Raw genomic sequence first — 18,274 nt, 5'->3', positions numbered from 1 at the left:
TGAATCTGTAAGTGCGAGCCCGACCACTGTGCGAGCACATCCAGTTGAAAAGGACGTGAGTGAAACCTTCCGAACTGAAGTGCTTCGAAAGCCGCCACCATTGTGCCTAAGAGGCGAATGCACAAATGAACCAAGACTGTGCGTGGCTTGAGCACTAATTGTACCTGATGACGAATGACCTGTACTTTCTGTTCGGGTAGGTAGATCCTTTGGTCTACCGTATCGAGAATCATACCTAAGAATTGAAGTCGTTGGGACGGAACTAGATGTGATTTCTTGAAGTTGACAATCCAACCGTGGTGAACCAGTACATTGTATGTCAGCAATGCCTGTTGAAGGAGGATTTGTTGAGACGGAGCTTTGATGAGTAGATCGTCCAAGTATGGAACTATTATCACTCCTAGAGATCTGAGATGAGCTATCATCACAGACATCAACTTGGTGAATACCCGAGGCGCTGACGAGAGGCCAAACGGTAGAGCCTGAAACTTTTAATGGTTCTGTCGTATTGCAAACCGCAAAAACCTTTGATGAGGAGGCCAAATCGGAATGTGTAAGTACGCATCCTTGAGATCAGAGCCGGCCCTAACCAATATGATGCCCTAGGCAAGATTTTGGCTGGTGCCCCCTAGCACCGCCGCTAGTTCTGCAGGAGATGCCCGGCATGAGTCAGCTGGCAGCTCTGCTAATGTCGGACGCCTTTTGTTTATAAAAATGCATCTTATTTGCATTACTATGTGGCTAGGATGCACATGCAGCTTCTGCTGATTAAAATTATATGCAGCATGCCTATATTCTGTGTGTGACTGCGGCTATATCTGCATATGAAATGCTACATTACAGTGATTTCCAGGACTACACTGCAACGTAGCATTTTGTATGCAGATACAGCCGCAGTCACACACAGAATATAGGCATGCCGCATATCATTTTAATCAGCAGAAGCTGTTGGTGCCCCTAAGCATACCAAATGCCCTAGGCAATTGCCTAGTTTGCCTATGCCTAAGGCCGGCTCTGCTTGAGATCCAGCGCAATCATAAACTCCTGTGGCTCTAGACCTGCAATTACTGATCGTAGAGATTCCATTTTGAATCTGTAGTAAGTGACGTACTGGTTGAGGCCCTTTAAGTTCAATATTGGCCTGACCGAGCCATCCGGCTTCGGTACCACAAACAGACTGGAATAATAACCCTGACCCTGTTGGTGCACAGGGACCGGAACCAAAACTGCTGCGTCCAGCAGAGACTGAATGGCAGTCTGCAGAATCGCCCTCTTGTCGTCCGACAGAGGCAGTCCTGTCCTGAAAAACCGCATTGGCGGGAGACAGTCGAACTCTATTTTGTAACCTGTTAAAACTAGATTGCGGATCCACCCATCTGTGGACGTCTGAAGCCACGCCAACTGGAATGACTGAAGACGTGCTCCTACAATAGGAGAACCGAGATGGGCTGGGAGCCCGTCATGCCACTGGCTTACCGGTGACTTTAGTATCCTGACGAGTGGTATTGGCTCGTTGGAAACTACGTCCCCGACCTCGTCTACCTGGTGTGGCCGTTTCCCTGCCACGCCCGCGAAAGGACTGAGGTGTAAAAGATTTGAACGCCGGTCCAGAATATCTTTTTCTAGGCACTGTTGGAGGAAATGGTAAGAAAACCGACTTCCCTCCCGTGGCCTCAGAATTTGTCCAATTCAGGACCGAATAACTTCTCGCCCTCATAAGGTAATGCTTCTATTCCTTTTTTGACCTCTGTCTCCGCTCGCCAAGAACGTAGCCAGAGCGCACGTCGTGCTGTGACTAGTGATGATGAAAGGCGAGAAGTGAGCTGACAGACGTCAGTAGAAGCTGTACATAAATAGTCAGCCGCTTCCCAGATTTGATCAGCGAGAAGTATAAGATGATCATCAGTTAAGGCAGATCTGAGTTCTGTTATCCATACCATTAGAGCTTTAGTTACCCAAATGCCACTCAACCCAGGTCTAAGCAGCACTCCTGCCGCTGTATACATGGACTTCAGCATAACCTCTATTTTACGGTCCGAAGGGTCCTTGAGTGTAGTTGCAGCTGGTACTGGTATGGTTAATTTCTTTGTAAGTTTAGACACAGATGAATCCACCAATGGCGGATTCTCCCATGTAGCTGTCACAGAATCTGGAAACGGATAGCTAGACCTAAATCTGTGAGGTACAGAAAACCGTTTATCCGGATTCTTCCTTGTTTCTAGTAACATTTTATTAAGAGATTCTGACACAGGAAAACAAATTGGAATTCTCTGTTGTTTAGTAAAAACTACCTCATCATTTGTCAGAGGCTCCTCAGTTTCTGTAAAATTCAGAGACTGACGCACTGCTCTGATGAGATTATCAATACCCGGCCTGTCAAAATCGTCACCATCTGACTGCTGGTCTACTTCGCCCTCCTCACCCACATCTTGTACAGTGAGGTCTGGTGAAGAATCATCAGACAGTAACATAGCAGAAACCGGTAGTTTATAAGAAAAATGAAACTTATCCCCTTTAGTCAAAGAGGATCTGGACCTTTGGTAAGGCTGAGACCCATCAGGAAGTTCTAGCGGTCTCACCCTAGATTCAGATCTTGCCGCCTCTCGCTCCTGCCGAGAGGCGGCCAACTCTGATTGCAAACCAGCTAAAACATCTGCTAATATAGCCCATGGCGGGTCCGGGGTAGAAACTGGATTTGGAACCGGAGCAGGAGTTGTATTTGTTTCGGAATTTACCACACATACTTTACATGTGGTAAATCCATCAGGTAATACACCCTTACAGACATTGCAGAAAAACTGCTTCTTAGACTTTGCTGGTGTCTTACTCATTATGTAAATAATAATAAATAAAAAAACAAAGACAAGAGAGAGAAAACCTGTGCGACTCAGTAAATAGTACTAAGGTGTCTCTATATATCTTGCCAAGTGTGCCAGTAATATGCCTGATCCCAAAATCCCCCTAACACCCCTGCGCCTTCAATGGTGGAGAGATGTATTACAGGAAAATCTGGAGAGAAACAGGAAAAACAGGAAGCATGGTTTAATATGTCCCCATGCTCACAGAATATCACAAAGTGCAAACATTTAACTTATGCAGCAGATTATACTTAAATGTATATATGCCATCCTGTTACTTATCTATACAGCGCTGCTGGCTCTGTGTTAGACCATACACCCTGGATAAAGAAGTGTGTGCCTCCCTCTCTCCCCCGTGCTCCGTGTACCGCTACTCTGTATCCGGAGACCGCTGCTATGACTCCGGAAGTGCCATACGATATGCCGCATGGAGCCGTGGAGCGGCTATGCACCAGCGTGGCTGAGCGCGGCGGGAGTGGTGTTCACAGCGGCGCTGAAAGCGGCGGCTGGTGGCTGCGGGCAGCGCACGGCATAATACACAGACACAGTAATCCCACACAGCGGGGCGGCAACATGAGCTGACCGCCCCAAACACATACCTGGACCCTGTGGTGAGGGCAATGACGGGGCTTCTCTGCAAGCACTGTCAGCCTTTTACTGCAGGTGTCCTGCACGTGGAAATGAGAGAGCTCTTCTAGAGAGGTCCGGCACCCACAGCTGCATGAGCAGCTTTCACTATCCCAAACCCTCGCCTTCTTGGAAGGGGGAAAGGGATGTTTTCAAAAATAATCAAAGAGAAAAATCAATAATTGTGGATACACTTCCACAAGCCTAGTTGCTCTGTGAGCACCGAAAAAACACTGAGGTACTCTGGGATATGGAGGGGAGGTATAGTCAAAGTTTAACTGTTCAGTGCCTAGTTCCAGTGGAACCGTCCATATCCCAAGAGTACTCCAGTGACCCCTAGTGGATGAAAAAGAAATACGACTTGAATTGAAAACAGCCCTATACCACTTACTCATTTATGCTTTACTTTAAAAAAAATAGACTACAAATGTAATTTTACTTTATAGTATCAATATTACTCAGCTTTTCAACTGAAATATATTGAATTAAGTTCTTAGAAACATTGATAGTGTTCTGACTGTCTATTGTAAAACGACATTTAGAGCACAATATGTCATTTTCTCAGCGGTGTTGATAAATTGTGAATGAAAAGAGGATCAGGGCCTAATTGACTAAGGATTGCAAATACAATGCTGCTTGCAGCTTAGCAATGCAAATGCAGGAGGAGGCGCATACAACCTCCTCCCTGCATTGCTATGCGATTGCATCTCAGAGGAAGTCTGAGTCCTTGACCTTGCCACTCCCGGAAAGCATGGGCGAGGCCACCCCCGTCCCTGTCTCTCCCCGCGAACACCTCTGCCTGTCAGTCAGGCTGAGGCGTTCACATATCTGCGCCGAGATAACAGGACCTCTTCTGTATATGCAGAACATACAGATGGAGCTGCGCTCATCTGATGCGGCTCCATCCTTCCGTCCACCTAGTCACGCCGGGAGCGCACTGAGATGCTCCTATTCAAGTGAATGGGGCACGTGCATGAATGGGGCCCTGCGCATCATTGATCCTTACTGAATTAGTCCCACAGTGTGTTAATTTTGTTTCTTTTTGGCGGGATAGGGGCTTAAAATAGTCTAACAGACCTTTACAGAAGTATGAGACAAAGACACTTACTTTTATGGCTTCCAGAAAAGTCGTCAATGAATTGCTGCGTATCCTTCTTCTGAAGCACCACTCTGCACTCAGCTGTTAATGTCTGTTTGTGGCACAAGTGATAAAAGCCAGAGCCTTGAGTAAGTTGCAGGTTGATACCAAGTGTCAGGCATAGATCATGTATGCTTAAAGGTCTGTGTAAAACAGAAACACTGCTTGTAGAATGTTTACTGGAACATACGGTGGTAATTGCAATAGGTATAATTACTGTATCAGTGTTTTACCATATACTGTTATATTTCAATAATAACATTTGCTGTGACTAAAAAACATAGAACCACATACAGGTATAGTGTTCCTCGTGCACGATTTTCGTGTTATTTTTTAATATTTATGAAACTAGAATAGAAATAATTCAACTCCACAATCTTCCTGTATCAGTATTCTATGCCCACTATTTCCTTCTTGCATTCCTTTCCTCACTATCTAACCTTTAATATCTGCACTTGTAAGTACACTGTAGCATATATGCTGAACTAAACAATTACAGGGACAGTGACACCTTGCATAAGCATTGTGACAAAATAGATGGGGCAAGTGCGGGATTTGGCAGGAATGTTAGGAATGTTTTATAGATACCTTTCCACAAAACATTCATGCTCTATTTATATATATTCTCCACAATACTACACATACTGTATATATATATATATATATATATATATATATACACACACACACACACACACACACACACACACACACACACACTGTGGTGAACTATATATATATATATATATATATACACACACACACACACACACACACACTGTGGTGAACTATATATATATATATATATATACACACACACACACACACACACACTGTGGTGAACTATATATATATATATATATACATATATATATACACACACACACTGTGGTGAACTATATATATATTGTCAAAGTCGAAAAATATAGCGACCTATGATGCCTTGTACTAGCCCCATGCGCTTGCCCGCTGCACATTATCTCTTGTGCGTGCACATTTTCGCAGTTGCGTGATGGCGCCTCCACGGTCGTGCGCTCAGGCGCGTGGTATGTGCATTTATGGTAGAGTTTGTGTGCGTCTGGCGGGCGACTCGATCGTTACATAGTTAATCCAAATAGTATATTTTATAGGTTATGGTCCCTTTAATAATATCTGTAAGTATGTTTAGTGTAACTGGTTCATGAACAAAGGAATTCCTCTTTGCATGATACGAAGGGTCAGACAGGGTCTGAACAGTGGTGTTTAGTACCTAACCGAAGAGTATTTTATTAGTAACATTCCGGTGTTGGTTTGAAAGAGATCGGTCGCTCCAGCGAATAGTTATGTTTAAAAGAAGTTTATGGACTTTAAAAGTATTTGCTGTTTTATTACACATGTGGGGGGAAACCTGAGATTCCCTCCCATCTGAGCAGTCTGGAATAGTCACAGCCCACCTGTTCAAACAAACCTATGACCTTTTGTTATAATGTGAAGACAGATTCCTGTGTCCAATGAACAATGAGATTGTAGGGCCCTTTGTAGTGTACTGTATGTAGTGTATATAAGAAACAGCCAGGCTGGACCAGCTCAGTCTACTCTCCACAAAAGGTTTTCATCACTGACTAACTTGAGAGCTGGTGACCAGGACTGCGCAGCGATCATTCCCCAGTGTGTAAGTTTTTCTCTGTGACCAACTTATTCTCTGTTTGTATTTGCCATACTCTCTCTCTCTCTCTCTCTCTCTGTTATTGTTTAGGATTAAGACGCTATTGTATATTTATGTCTAGTTATCCTGCTTAGGTGTTTCATGTTAGTGCTGTAGTGTATAAGCTGTAAACTGTATTTTTCCCTTTTCACATAGCTAAATCTCGTTAGTAAAGGTGTTGGAACCTCAGCAGGGTGTCTGTGTTTCTCTAGCTAGTACAAAGGGTTTCTGAGTATCTCAATCACTCAAACAGCTTGCTTAAATATCCAGGTTAACCAGTGGTATATCATTGCAGTATCTCAATACTAAGACTTACAGTATAATCAGGCTCTGTGTTTAAAGTTTATAAAAGTACTGTCTGTGTGTACGCTCGCTGTGTGTATTCCATACACCCAGCGCAGTGTGTGTACGTTACTTGCGTACCACGTGTGAGGTCTTCATACGCAAATAGCGTACGGAGTGCGTAGCACGTGCACGAGGTTTAGCGGCCATTACGGCTACACGGTATTAGTATATAGCTAATGTTAAAAGGTAGATAACGGACACTATCAATTGGGGCCTCGTCCTTCCTCCACATATCCGCACTAGCGAACACAAGCAGACTTTATCTGTCAGCAAAGGGGGAAGGTAGTATCCCTTGGTATCCGTGTTGGTGGTTGGGGATACGGAAGTGCTGACTAGATAAGCGTCTGCATCGCTACGTTGTAGGAGTGCTGGTGGAATCCAGAACCGAAGAAGGTAAGAACATTAAGCTATTGTCTTTTTAAATCTGGTTTTAATTTCTATTTGGTGCCAACTGCACACGCAGATTGGATTGCTGGTCTGTTTAAATAGGTTTAAAAGTATTTTTAATCGCTCTGCATAGCTTGATAGTTTTATTTTTAACTCAGGCCTAAAATAACTTTAGGGGCTGGCATGGTGATTTTCTTTGTGACAAAAGGAGCCGCATGGTCTGACCTCCATTTTGTGTAACCCTCATGGATGTGGAAGGGGGAGGAGCAGTGGCCATTTTGGGAAGGTCAAATTTTTTTTTCTGAATGGCTGATTTTCAGTTGACTCGGGAAATAATCAGCCATCCATTGTCAAAAAGAAATCATCATTTAATGAGTTTTTAATGCATTTATCTAATCCATATCATAAATCAATTATAAATAGTTCAGATGGGGATTAATGAAAGTTAATAATAAAATAAATATTTGAACGACACACAGAAATAAAACAAAGTCGTTGTTTTTTTTTCTTTTTCTCCCTTCAATAGCCTGTTTAACTCTGCTGCTTGTGAGATGGGCCATTGAAATGCAAATGAACCTGTGTAACTGGGTTTTGGGTTTTTTCTCTCCCAGCAGTGAAAGAAATCGCCTTCACAGATAGTTAAAAAGCACATTCATATGCAAATTAGAAGCACTGAATAGGGTCTCATAGATGTAATAGTGATTAGTACATAGATGTAATATCTATATGTTCGTGCTTACAGCAATGTATGTTATTAGATTAATTTAGAATTGCATTTTTCATTTGTGTAATTTTCACATCTCACTCTCCTGTTTGCCATTTATCATTGATAACGTGCTGAGAAAGATTTGTTGCTATTGGTAGTTAAAAGTAAAATTAATACGTAAGGGAGTAATTTGTAAAACACGCACACTGCTTTGCCTAAGATACAAGGGAAATCTGTGTGGTGTTCAGTAAATGATTACAGTTAAAAATCATTTGCATTGATAGAAACGTGTTACTTGTGTTACTGTGGACGTGTCTGGCCTGTGTACACGTGTCCCTAACAAAGGGCGGGACAAGCATACGCGACGCAAGGGCAGACACGTAGCGTATATTACGCAACGGAGCGTATGGGTACGCCCACATGATACAAATCACACGATAGTATTGTTTTAGTAGGCGATATGGAAGCAACGCGATAATAGCGCAAGTAAATCTCAGTGTCCTAAATTTTAGCGTAAATAAATCCTTCTCTAGTTGTAACTCCTTTGGGACTAGACTGCGATACTGAATGAAAGGGATTTCTGTACAGAAACGAAAGTAAAGAGTATATGAGGTGAAAGAGTGTATGCATATATATATAAGTTTCTCATTTTTGGTTGGAACCCCCGGAAGTCGAGTTCTCGTGAGGTACATCTGTGAAAGTGACAGCGCGTGGTGGCTTGGGAGGCATACCTTGTTAAATATTGAAATAAGAGCATTAGAGTATAGCAGACCAGGAGGTCACGGACCAGGATTTCCAGAGAGACAGACCAGGAGGTCTAGGTACAGCAGACTAGGAAGTCCGCTATAGATAGAGTCAAGAAGCACAACTCCGGGAGGGTTGGTGCGGTACCCATATAGGCCATTAAGCTCTGGCTGAAGGAATTCGCAGCCACAATTTTCGATTCCGTTGGTCGTTCCGCACATAAGATTAGTTGCTTATGTGCAGTACGATTGTACCGCATGTAATTGTGTGCATTAGTTTGTAACTTGACCCAGTACCATTTGCGTACGCTAGAGGGGTCATAAACGCTATTTGTACATTCTAACGTGATTTGTGTAATTTTTTTTATTTTAAGGGAGGTTCGCTGGTCACTCAGGAATTCTCTAACAACCGATACTTGCTGGGGACGGGTAACCTACTCCCACAATGCCCCAGTAAATAAAGGTTTATAGGGGCCCTAGGTTGGGTACATCAGCTCTGAGTCAGTGATTGAAGTACTGGCCAACGTGGGCGAGAAGTGAGTGAAAGCACTCGGTCAAACTTTCACCGTCGGCCTGCCCCGGACATCTTGGTTTTTGTAAGGGTTCGCTGAAGACCCTGATTTGAAGGTCAGAGGTAGTGAAAGCAACACCTGCAAAGATGGGGGCCAGTTGTTCAGGTAGGGGGCGATCAACCCTGGTTCAGGTTGATTTAGTAAACCGGCCAATAGGGTCGGCAAGGTATATCATGTGTGAGAAATACGGTTCACACACACAGGTTTTGTGCGATGAATGGGAAAGAATGACTGTGCATGACGGGGAAAAGTTCCCACGGGTAGGCAGTTTTAGCCCCGAGGTGTTACAAAATCTAAGGAGAAGGATATGTCTCATTAAATCTGCAAAGAGACTGATCAAACATTATGATTATTTACAGTTATGGCAACAGGAAAGTGTAATACAAGGAGGATTAGCTTACACAGCTGACTCTCACTTTGGTAAGAAAAATATGGCAACAAGAGAGAAAGTGGTTACAGAGAATGGCACACTGGGGTATGATAAACATGCACTTAGTAACTGTATAGATGATAAGAATAATTGTAACGAATGTAACAATGATAAAAGTAAAACTGTTAAATGTACAACTGTTAACCCGTGCAAGTTGCACTCCATGTTAAACTTCCCTCAGGATTACAAGCAAGAAAGTGAGTCCAGCACGAGGTCGGCACCATTTTCAGCAGCCATCATACAAGACATCCAGGTGGACGCGACCAAATCGGTAAAGGCAGTAGTCAAACCCCCTTACGGAGGGTCAGGTGAGGTCGTGTCCACAGGTACGTACAGTGTTATATATCACGCACAAACAAATGTATCTCATATTGTAGAACCAGCACAAGATGATGTTATAATTGAATGGAACATCAAAAGACACCTGGAGTCACAGGGCAGTAAGCAAATGACAATCAGTAGACAAGCCCTGACAACGAAGCCACACCAGCTTAAGCCCCAAACCCCTGTGAGAAATTCAAATGTGATAGTTTGTTATCATTGTCACAAAGAGGGACATTTTGCAAGAGATTGTAGATCAAGAAATATACAAAAGTCAAATCAACCCCCTAGACAACGACATGACCATGATATCCAAAGAAACAGGGAAGCACAGGGAGGTAAGAAGCCTCAGATCCATGTGGGTAAGTCAAAGGTGATAAGATGTTATAATTGCCAGAGGGAAGGTCATTTTGCACGAAGTTGTAGGGTTAAAGATCCACAAAAGGTATATCAACCCCCTAGAAAAAAAAAAAAACATGAGCAAAGTCATGATACACGAAATTGTAATCAGGGATCATATAAGAAGAAGTTTGGGCCGCACCTGTAATATGCAGTCAGGAAAGTTGATCATTAGGCCTGGTAGTAAACCTGAGGTTACAGTTAATGATATTGGGAGGTCAGTTCCCTGTAGACACAGGAACGGCCGGGTAAAGTTTGTAATTTATCTGTAAATGTTTCTTTTTCCCCATCTCTGACGTTCATCGGCAGAACTCAAACATCACATAGCTACTTGGTCTTTGCAGAAGTCTATCTAACCCCAGTGTGACCTACCGACATCGGTGTGTCCTGGCCAGGCACAAAAGGGTGGAGTGTGGAAATACTGGTGGGGGGAGACTGCGCAAAGATACCAATGGATGTGATGGTGTGACAGCCTGATGGTGAACGGAAGATCTGACAATGTTTTTTTGTTTGTTGTTTTAGGTAACATATATATGAATTGTTCTCTCTCTCGTTTGTTTTTTTTCCTCTTCTCTCTCATGTTCTCATGCTTTACAGGTGGTATGTCACACATCAGTTAGACAAATGGTAATGCAAGATTTTTGCTCCTTACAGAAAGATCGCAGATTTGGAAGGAATATTGTATCACCAGAATGTTCGTTTGGAAGATTGAGAGACAGCACCTTTAAGATGACAACAGAGCAAGAGGAACAACAAGACTAGAAGACATCGTAACATTTTTCTTTCCCCTCAATTATTTTTTTGTACCCCCATTACAAATTTCTCCTTTTCCTCCTATAAGATGGACTTGCCCCAAGAGACTGTGATCCGGATTTTCCTGTTGACCATGATGTTGACCAGAGCAGTCTGTTTCGGTGAGAGTACCATGTAGGTCGAGAAAGGATCTGGAATGGGTTCTGATGACCAGGATGGAGGCGTAGTTTTCCAAGAGCAACATAATCACCAAGTAAAGGCGAGTATCAGAAAACGATCTGGTAGCATTGACAATAGAAAGAATTGTGAAGGATTGTTAGCTGAAGAGAACTGCATCTGTAGGCATTGTGACAATATAGTTGAGGATGGGTGCATCAAGAAATGTCAGTCCAGTTTTAATGTCCACATGGACCGGCATCCATTGGGTGACTATCACTCTTTAGTGGGTAAAGTGTTAAACCAGACAGACTGTTGGGTATGCTCTCAAGTACCTCAAGGTCATAGCAAATCAGGACTAGTACCATTCCCTTTAACTGTAGGAGAGGTACTTGAGTTAAGTGGTGGGAGGCCGGTGAACAAGAGGTTTAATATCTCTAGTCCTCCTAGTTTGAAGCTCCACCAGTATCATGTGGATAGGTCCTTAGTATGCTTTAACATTTCCAATCCCCGAAAACCGGGAAATTTGGAAGTGTCATGGAGTAATCAAACCATGACATTTTCATATAGAGCCGATAGAATGCCCATAGACACAGAGCTTATACGCCAGATAGCCAACAGTGGAAGATATTTCCGGTATAGGTACACTCTAGGAAGTAGGACCATGCGAGTTGGAGAAGTATCACCAGGATACTGTGCACATATCGTACAACCGGATACGTGTACTAGACAGATGGGAGAGTTAGGGTTAGGAGATTTCACATGGAAAGTTTGTAACATGGTTATGTCATACTCCGTCCCATATGTTCTCCCCGATGATGCATATTTCATATGTGGGAGAAAGGCGTATAAGTGGCTTGCCCCAAACTCAGAGGGATTGTGTTACATTGGAAAAGTACTGCCTGAAGTAATGACTGTATCCCATATCAAAATGAAAGACATTCACCGCGGTGCCCAAGCTCCTTATACTCACACTCATTACGAGCATGTCGTTAAACGGCACCTGATAGAGAGGACAGAGCATCCGGCCTCTGATCTGATCCATGAATCCACCGGGATTCAATTCCTACCTCACGTAAGATATCACTCGTACCGCCAGAGGAGTGATAAATTATAGATATATATCTGCGCTAGCAAACTTGTTAGACAATATCACCGAAATGTATGACGACACGTTCAGGTACACTGGGAAAGAGTTACAAGCCTACAAAACAGAGCTGGTTCAGCATAGGATGATTCTCAATTATCTCACAGCAGTGACAGGCGGGTATTGTGTCACCCTAGCAACTCAATATGGAGTAAAGTGTTGCACGTATATTACAAACAGCACTGAGGACCCGACCGAGGTCATAGACCAAAAGATGGATGACATTTTGCAATTGAAGTGGGAGTTTCGAAGGAAACACAATCTCACACTCGCTGCTGTGGGTAATGAGCTGACCAGTTGGGTGTCATGGTTGAACCCACGAAATTGGTTCTCTGGTTTAGGAGAATGGGCCCAAGGTATTATAATGGATGTAGGGAAATTTCTCTTGTGTATTCTGGGAGTCGTCATATTGGTTGGTCTGATATTTAGATGCGTTCGGACTTTAACGAAGTGTAAAGGTAGTACCAGAGTGATGAGTCTGAGGAGCGAGGACACTGTAATAACAACAACAACTAATTTGATTTATGACCCAACGATAGAGACAATGTTGTGATGAAAATGTGATTCCACAATCCGTTTCTTTCACCCGTTTCTCCTTTGTTTTCCTCCAAGGTACAAAGACATCCGCTTGGAAGAAGAATTTGACAACCTCTTTTATACAGACCATTGATGAACTATGTCACAGACCCCCCAATATCCCTAGTGACTTTAACTTTTTACGAAAGCCCAATACTTTAGAGACTGTAATTTTATGGACACGGGAACAGCTTTTGCTCGCTATTCACAAAAAAAGCACCGAGAGACATCAGACAACATGTACATCAAGACAAGACATCAGACAAGACCTCAATCGGCGACTGTTTATTTAAACTCACATAGTTTACGACTGCATTTATAACGATTGTTTCTTATCTTCATCTCTACAACCTCCAGGTAATATCTCACATAGTCGACAGGTGATTCTCACATATTAGCATTCACATGTTTCCCCCCCCTTCATGTATCATCAACTAAATGTGCTCCCCCATTTGTTGCAACCAAAAGCCGAAAAGAGCTCGGTAGAGTTTGACAGCCCATCCACAGACCCTTAACATGGGATAAGAAGGATTCAAATGTATACTTCGCAATACCTCGAAGCTTGATTTAAAACACGTACGGCACGATGATACATGACCCCTCAAACATGGATTTCATACACACATGCTTTTACTGTCTCACTAGGTCATATCTTTCTAACCTTCTCCTCTCCTCCTTTACCCAATCATAAAAAGGTATTTACATGATGACATATATTTTTCTGTTTGAACTGTTTAGGAATTGGCAGTTATTGGTGACTGCCAAAGGGTGGACTGTCAAAGTCGGAAGATATAGCGACCTATGATGCCTTAAACTAACCCCATGCACTTGCCCGCTGCACATTCTCTCCCGTGCGTGCACATATTCGCAGTTGCGTGACGGTGCCTCCACGGTCGTGCGCTCAGGCGCATGGTATGTGCATTTATGGTAGAGTTTGTGTGCGTCTGGCGGGCGACTCGATCGTTACATAGTTAATCCAAATAGTATATTTTATAGGTTATGGTCCCTTTAATAATATCTGTAAGTATGTTTAGTGTAACTGGTTCATGAACAAAGGAATTCCTCTTTGCATGATACGAAGGGTCAGACAGGGTCTGAACAGTGGTGTTTAGTACCTAACCGAAGAGTATTTTATTAGTAATATTCCGGTGTTGGTTTGAAAGAGATCGGTCGCTCCAGCGAATAGTTATGTTTAAAAGAAGTTTATGGACTTTAAAAGTATTTGCTGTTTTATTACACATGTGGGGGGAAACCTGAGATTCCCTCCCACCTGAGCAGTCTGGAATAGTCACAGCCCACCTGTTCAAACAAACCTATGACCTTTTGTTATAATGTGAAGACAGATTCCTGTGTCCAATGAACAATGAGATTGTAGGGCCCTTTGTAGTGTACTGTATGTAGTGTATATAAGAAACAGCCAGGCTGGACCAGCTCAGTCTACTCTCCACAAAAGGTTTTCATCACTGACTAACTTGAGAGCTGGTGACCAGGACTGCGCAGCGATCATTCCCCAGTGTGTAAGTTTTTCTCTGTGACCAACTTATTCTCTGTTTGTATTTGCCATACTCTCTCTCTCTCTCTCTGTTATTGTTTAGGATTAAGACGCTATTGTATATTTATGTCTAGTTATCCTGCTTAGGTGTTTCATGTTAGTGCTGTAGTGTATAAGCTGTAAACTGTATTTTTCCCTTTTCACATAGCTAAATCTCGTTAGTAAAGGTGTTGGAACCTCAGCAGGGTGTCTGTGTTTCTCTAGCTAGTACAAAGGGTTTCTGAGTATCTCAATCACTCAAACAGCTTGCTTAAATATCCAGGTTAACCAGTGGTATATCATTGCAGTATCTCAATACTAAGACTTACAGTATAATCAAGCTCTGTGTTTAAAGTTTATAAAAGTACTGTCTGTGTGTACGCTCGCTGTGTGTATTCCATACACCCAGCGCAGTGTGTGTACGTTACTTGCGTACCACGTGTGAGGTTTTCATACGCAAATAGCGTACGGAGTGCGTAGCACGTGCACGAGGTTTAGCGGCCATTACGGCTACACGGTATTAGTATATAGCTAATGTTAAAAGGTAGATAACGGACACTATCAATATATATATATATATATATATATATATATAAATAAAACACCTTGTTTGTATGTTCTGCTCTTGAAAAACCTACAAATGACACTGACGTGCATAAAAATACAAAATTAATTTAAAAAACCCAACAGTTTATACATACCTCCTAACATTTGGGAGGTGAGGAATTGGCACTGCAGGTTACCTTTTAGTGTGGGGTGTGGCTTTGCAATATGGAAGTGTGTCTCCACAGTACGACCCCATCTTTCATCACACTCGTGGATGTCCAGAGCTTCCAGAGATGTTGGGCTACCCTCAGTCCGCCTCTGTAGCGTTTAGATGCTGCATGCATCCAAAACTCCCTTTCTTATTTTTATTTTATTTTTGTCATGTAAATGGGCATGTGGAAAAGTCTGTTGGCATTAAGAGGGCATATGGGGACAGCTGATGGCATGTAAGGCGCATGTGGAGGCTTTGATGACATAAATTGCATGTAGTAGAGTTAGATTGCATAGAAAGAACACATTTTACAGCAAAAAACGATCTTTATGTGTACTTGTCTGTTTTTTGAAGTGTAATGTTAAGCAAATGCTGAGGTAAGGTTGTTTTAAGAAAACAGATGTTTGACCTACAGTATGGATAAGTGGGGGTATATCTGTGATAGAGTTGCCAGAAAATGTCCTAAAATCTGACAATAAACATGCTGTAACCCTACTGAGGTTTTGGCCATGCTCCCAGACACACCTCCTGCCCGGGAATCCAGAAATTAAAAAAGTGGTAACTATAGCAGGCTTGTGTGAGTCTGAGTGATGTGAGGTCATTCTATAGCAAGAAGAATTCTGAGTGCATTTTGTGTCAAGTTGCCCACCACTATTCTAGCAGCTTAAACACCTTGAATATTATTTATCTGATCTAGTAAATAAGTTTACGCATAAATATACTTATATTTTTTAGATGATGGAAATTTACTTTTTACCAAACAAACAAAAAAATAATTAAGAAATGATGGGTGGTATCCTATTAGCCACAAAGCTCTTTCGGCCGGTAAAAATGGCCGGATAGCTTAATGTTTGACCAATGGTCATTATTGCTGTATCAATTTAGAGGTCGTTTTTATTCGCCAAAATTGGACCCGCAATCATGCGATAACACATGGGTTTGGGGAGAAGTCCTTGATCCAATGTGTTTTCGCGACTCCGGAGGTCCGTTATCGTAGATTATGCTTCGGGAGCCTGAGGCCCCCAGAAGCATAATTCCAGATATGTGCCGACTTCGGGAGAAAACAATGTCGGCAATCCTATCAGCAGTGGGAAAGTACTGCTGCTAATAGGATACCGCCCTATGTGTGAATCCTGAACCATTTAAGTACTAAGATTGCACTATATTATTAAATAATACTAGAGTATGCTCCAGTTTATCATCAAACAGTATATACAGTAGACATGCTTACAAATAGTAATTCTACCTTGGCAAAGCAACTATTTCAAATCGATCCTTTATTTTTTGCTGTATAATGTCCTTAGTTTTCTTTTGAACTTTCCGTGCGTGCTTGACCCATTTCTGACAGCGATCCAAGTCATAAGATTTTTTGAGCCACTGCAACTCTGACAAAAGAAATGCAAATTATTGTCCTGATGTTACCTTTTGCTCACACAATATATGTATTTATGTACTGTATGTATAACTTTATTTCCTTTGATTACATAAAATAGTAGGTTCTGTCTTGGTTTTAGTTGTGTATGCAAAATATTTATCAATACAATAAAGCTATTGCAACTAAAATGAGTAGTATAAGGACATACTGTAACTAAATAAAGAAAAATTGTTACGTCTTCAATATATCTTTATTCTTTTTTGTTACTTAATCTTACTATACATGGATTCATTACAATATCCTACACAATTAGAGAGCAACTGTACTATCAAACCTTTATCGTAGACGGAGACTGAATGCCTGTACTGTGTACTGTATATAACATTAGATTGGCAGGCACACATTTTAGATATACAGGACAAGTGTCTAAAATTTTGTATTCATTGTAGAGACTGGGAATAAAACCGTAAACTAACTCAGAATTTGATTTCAAATGTTAATTGTAATTCACTGTGTGTGGATAGATCTAAAGAACTCGCCAAAGATTTCTTATTTTCTGCGGTTTGCTGTTGTAATGTAACTTAGGGGGTTAGCGAACCAAAAAAGTTAGCAACTGGGCAAAACCATGTTGCACTGCAGGTGGGGCAGATGTAACATGTGCAGAGAGAGTTAGATTTGGGTGGGTTATATTGTTTCTGTGCAGGGTAAATACTGGCTGCTTAATTTCTACACTGCAATTTAGATTTCAGTTTGAACACACCCCACCCAAATCTAAATCAGGTTTGAGGTAGCATTTAGCAATGGCATTCTTTAAAATAATTGGTAAAACCTGATTGGTTGCTATGGGCAACTTCACTCTTATCACTGCTTGATACATCTGCCCTTACGTTACAGGGAAGATTTGAAAACACACTCTGAACTATTTGTTAAAGATATAGAAATATAAGGTTTTGACTATGCATTTCACTGGTGCTGTAGAAGGAGTCATGAAGCCCAGGGCCTTCTTAACAGCACTGTACTGTAGGCACTGGGCAAAGCAGTGCACAGGGGACCCTACACAATCATTCGCAGGAGCCAGTAAAAAATAAAATTATAACATGTCCTGCATCGTCTCGCCACTTACTTTCATACAGTGAATGGCTGTCAGCACTCTGATTGGTGGGTAGCTTCAGCCATCCACCAATATACATGCTGACAGCCATTTTTTGTCTGGCTGCAGGCTGGGAGTAGGGATGGCCATTGGCATATCTACCATCAATGGTTACAATCGATGGTGATGGTGGTATAAACCATCAATGGTAGATAACTAAAAATCTGTGTTTTTGCGAATTGGGAGCAAAACACTGTGCCTAAGAGCAGGGGACTGCTCTGGGCTGAGCAGGACTGCTGGCTAACAGCTTAACAGCTCTTTGCTGCAGCAGCAGCAGCCCTCTTTAAACAGCAAGAAAAAACACATCAGATCCATGGCTACCATCGATGGAGGGAAACCATGTGGTTCACCACCATCGATGGTAAAAGTATTCAGCATTGGCCATATACGATCGATGGTCTAGAACCATCGCTAGTCAATGGCCATCCCTAGCTGGGAGGCAGGTGGAGATTGTGTGTCCACCACCCACCCCTTCTTGAATGCCCCAAAAGTTGTGGGGCGCTAGGCAGCTGCCCAGTATGCCTATGCATTAAGATGGCCCTGATGAAGCCCTCACACAGCCATAGAATTGTCTGGTTTTGATTGGATCTATTGTCAGTAAGTATATTAATTTGGAGCT

General features: G+C 42.3%; 1 protein-coding gene across 4 annotated transcripts in view; it reads right to left on the bottom strand.

The window, feature by feature from the left end:
* LOC134932872 (uncharacterized) overlaps nucleotides 1–18,274 on the bottom strand; it is a 423,538-nt gene that overhangs the window by 185,638 nt on the left and 219,626 nt on the right. For all 4 annotated transcript variants that reach the window (XM_063927693.1, XM_063927692.1, XM_063927695.1 and 1 more), the window contains 2 exons: nucleotides 16,377–16,515; nucleotides 4,594–4,766 (listed from right to left, as the gene is read on the bottom strand). In XM_063927693.1, the coding sequence (XP_063783763.1) occupies nucleotides 4,594–4,766; nucleotides 16,377–16,515 (312 nt within the window). The remainder of the gene's footprint in view (nucleotides 1–4,593; nucleotides 4,767–16,376; nucleotides 16,516–18,274) is intronic.

This window comes from Pseudophryne corroboree, chromosome 6 (assembly GCF_028390025.1).
Source record: "Pseudophryne corroboree isolate aPseCor3 chromosome 6, aPseCor3.hap2, whole genome shotgun sequence".
NCBI classification, from domain to species: Eukaryota; Metazoa; Chordata; class Amphibia; order Anura; family Myobatrachidae; genus Pseudophryne; species Pseudophryne corroboree.
The sequence above is the reverse complement of the archived record's forward strand: the minus strand, read 5'-3'. Positions and strand labels throughout refer to the sequence as shown.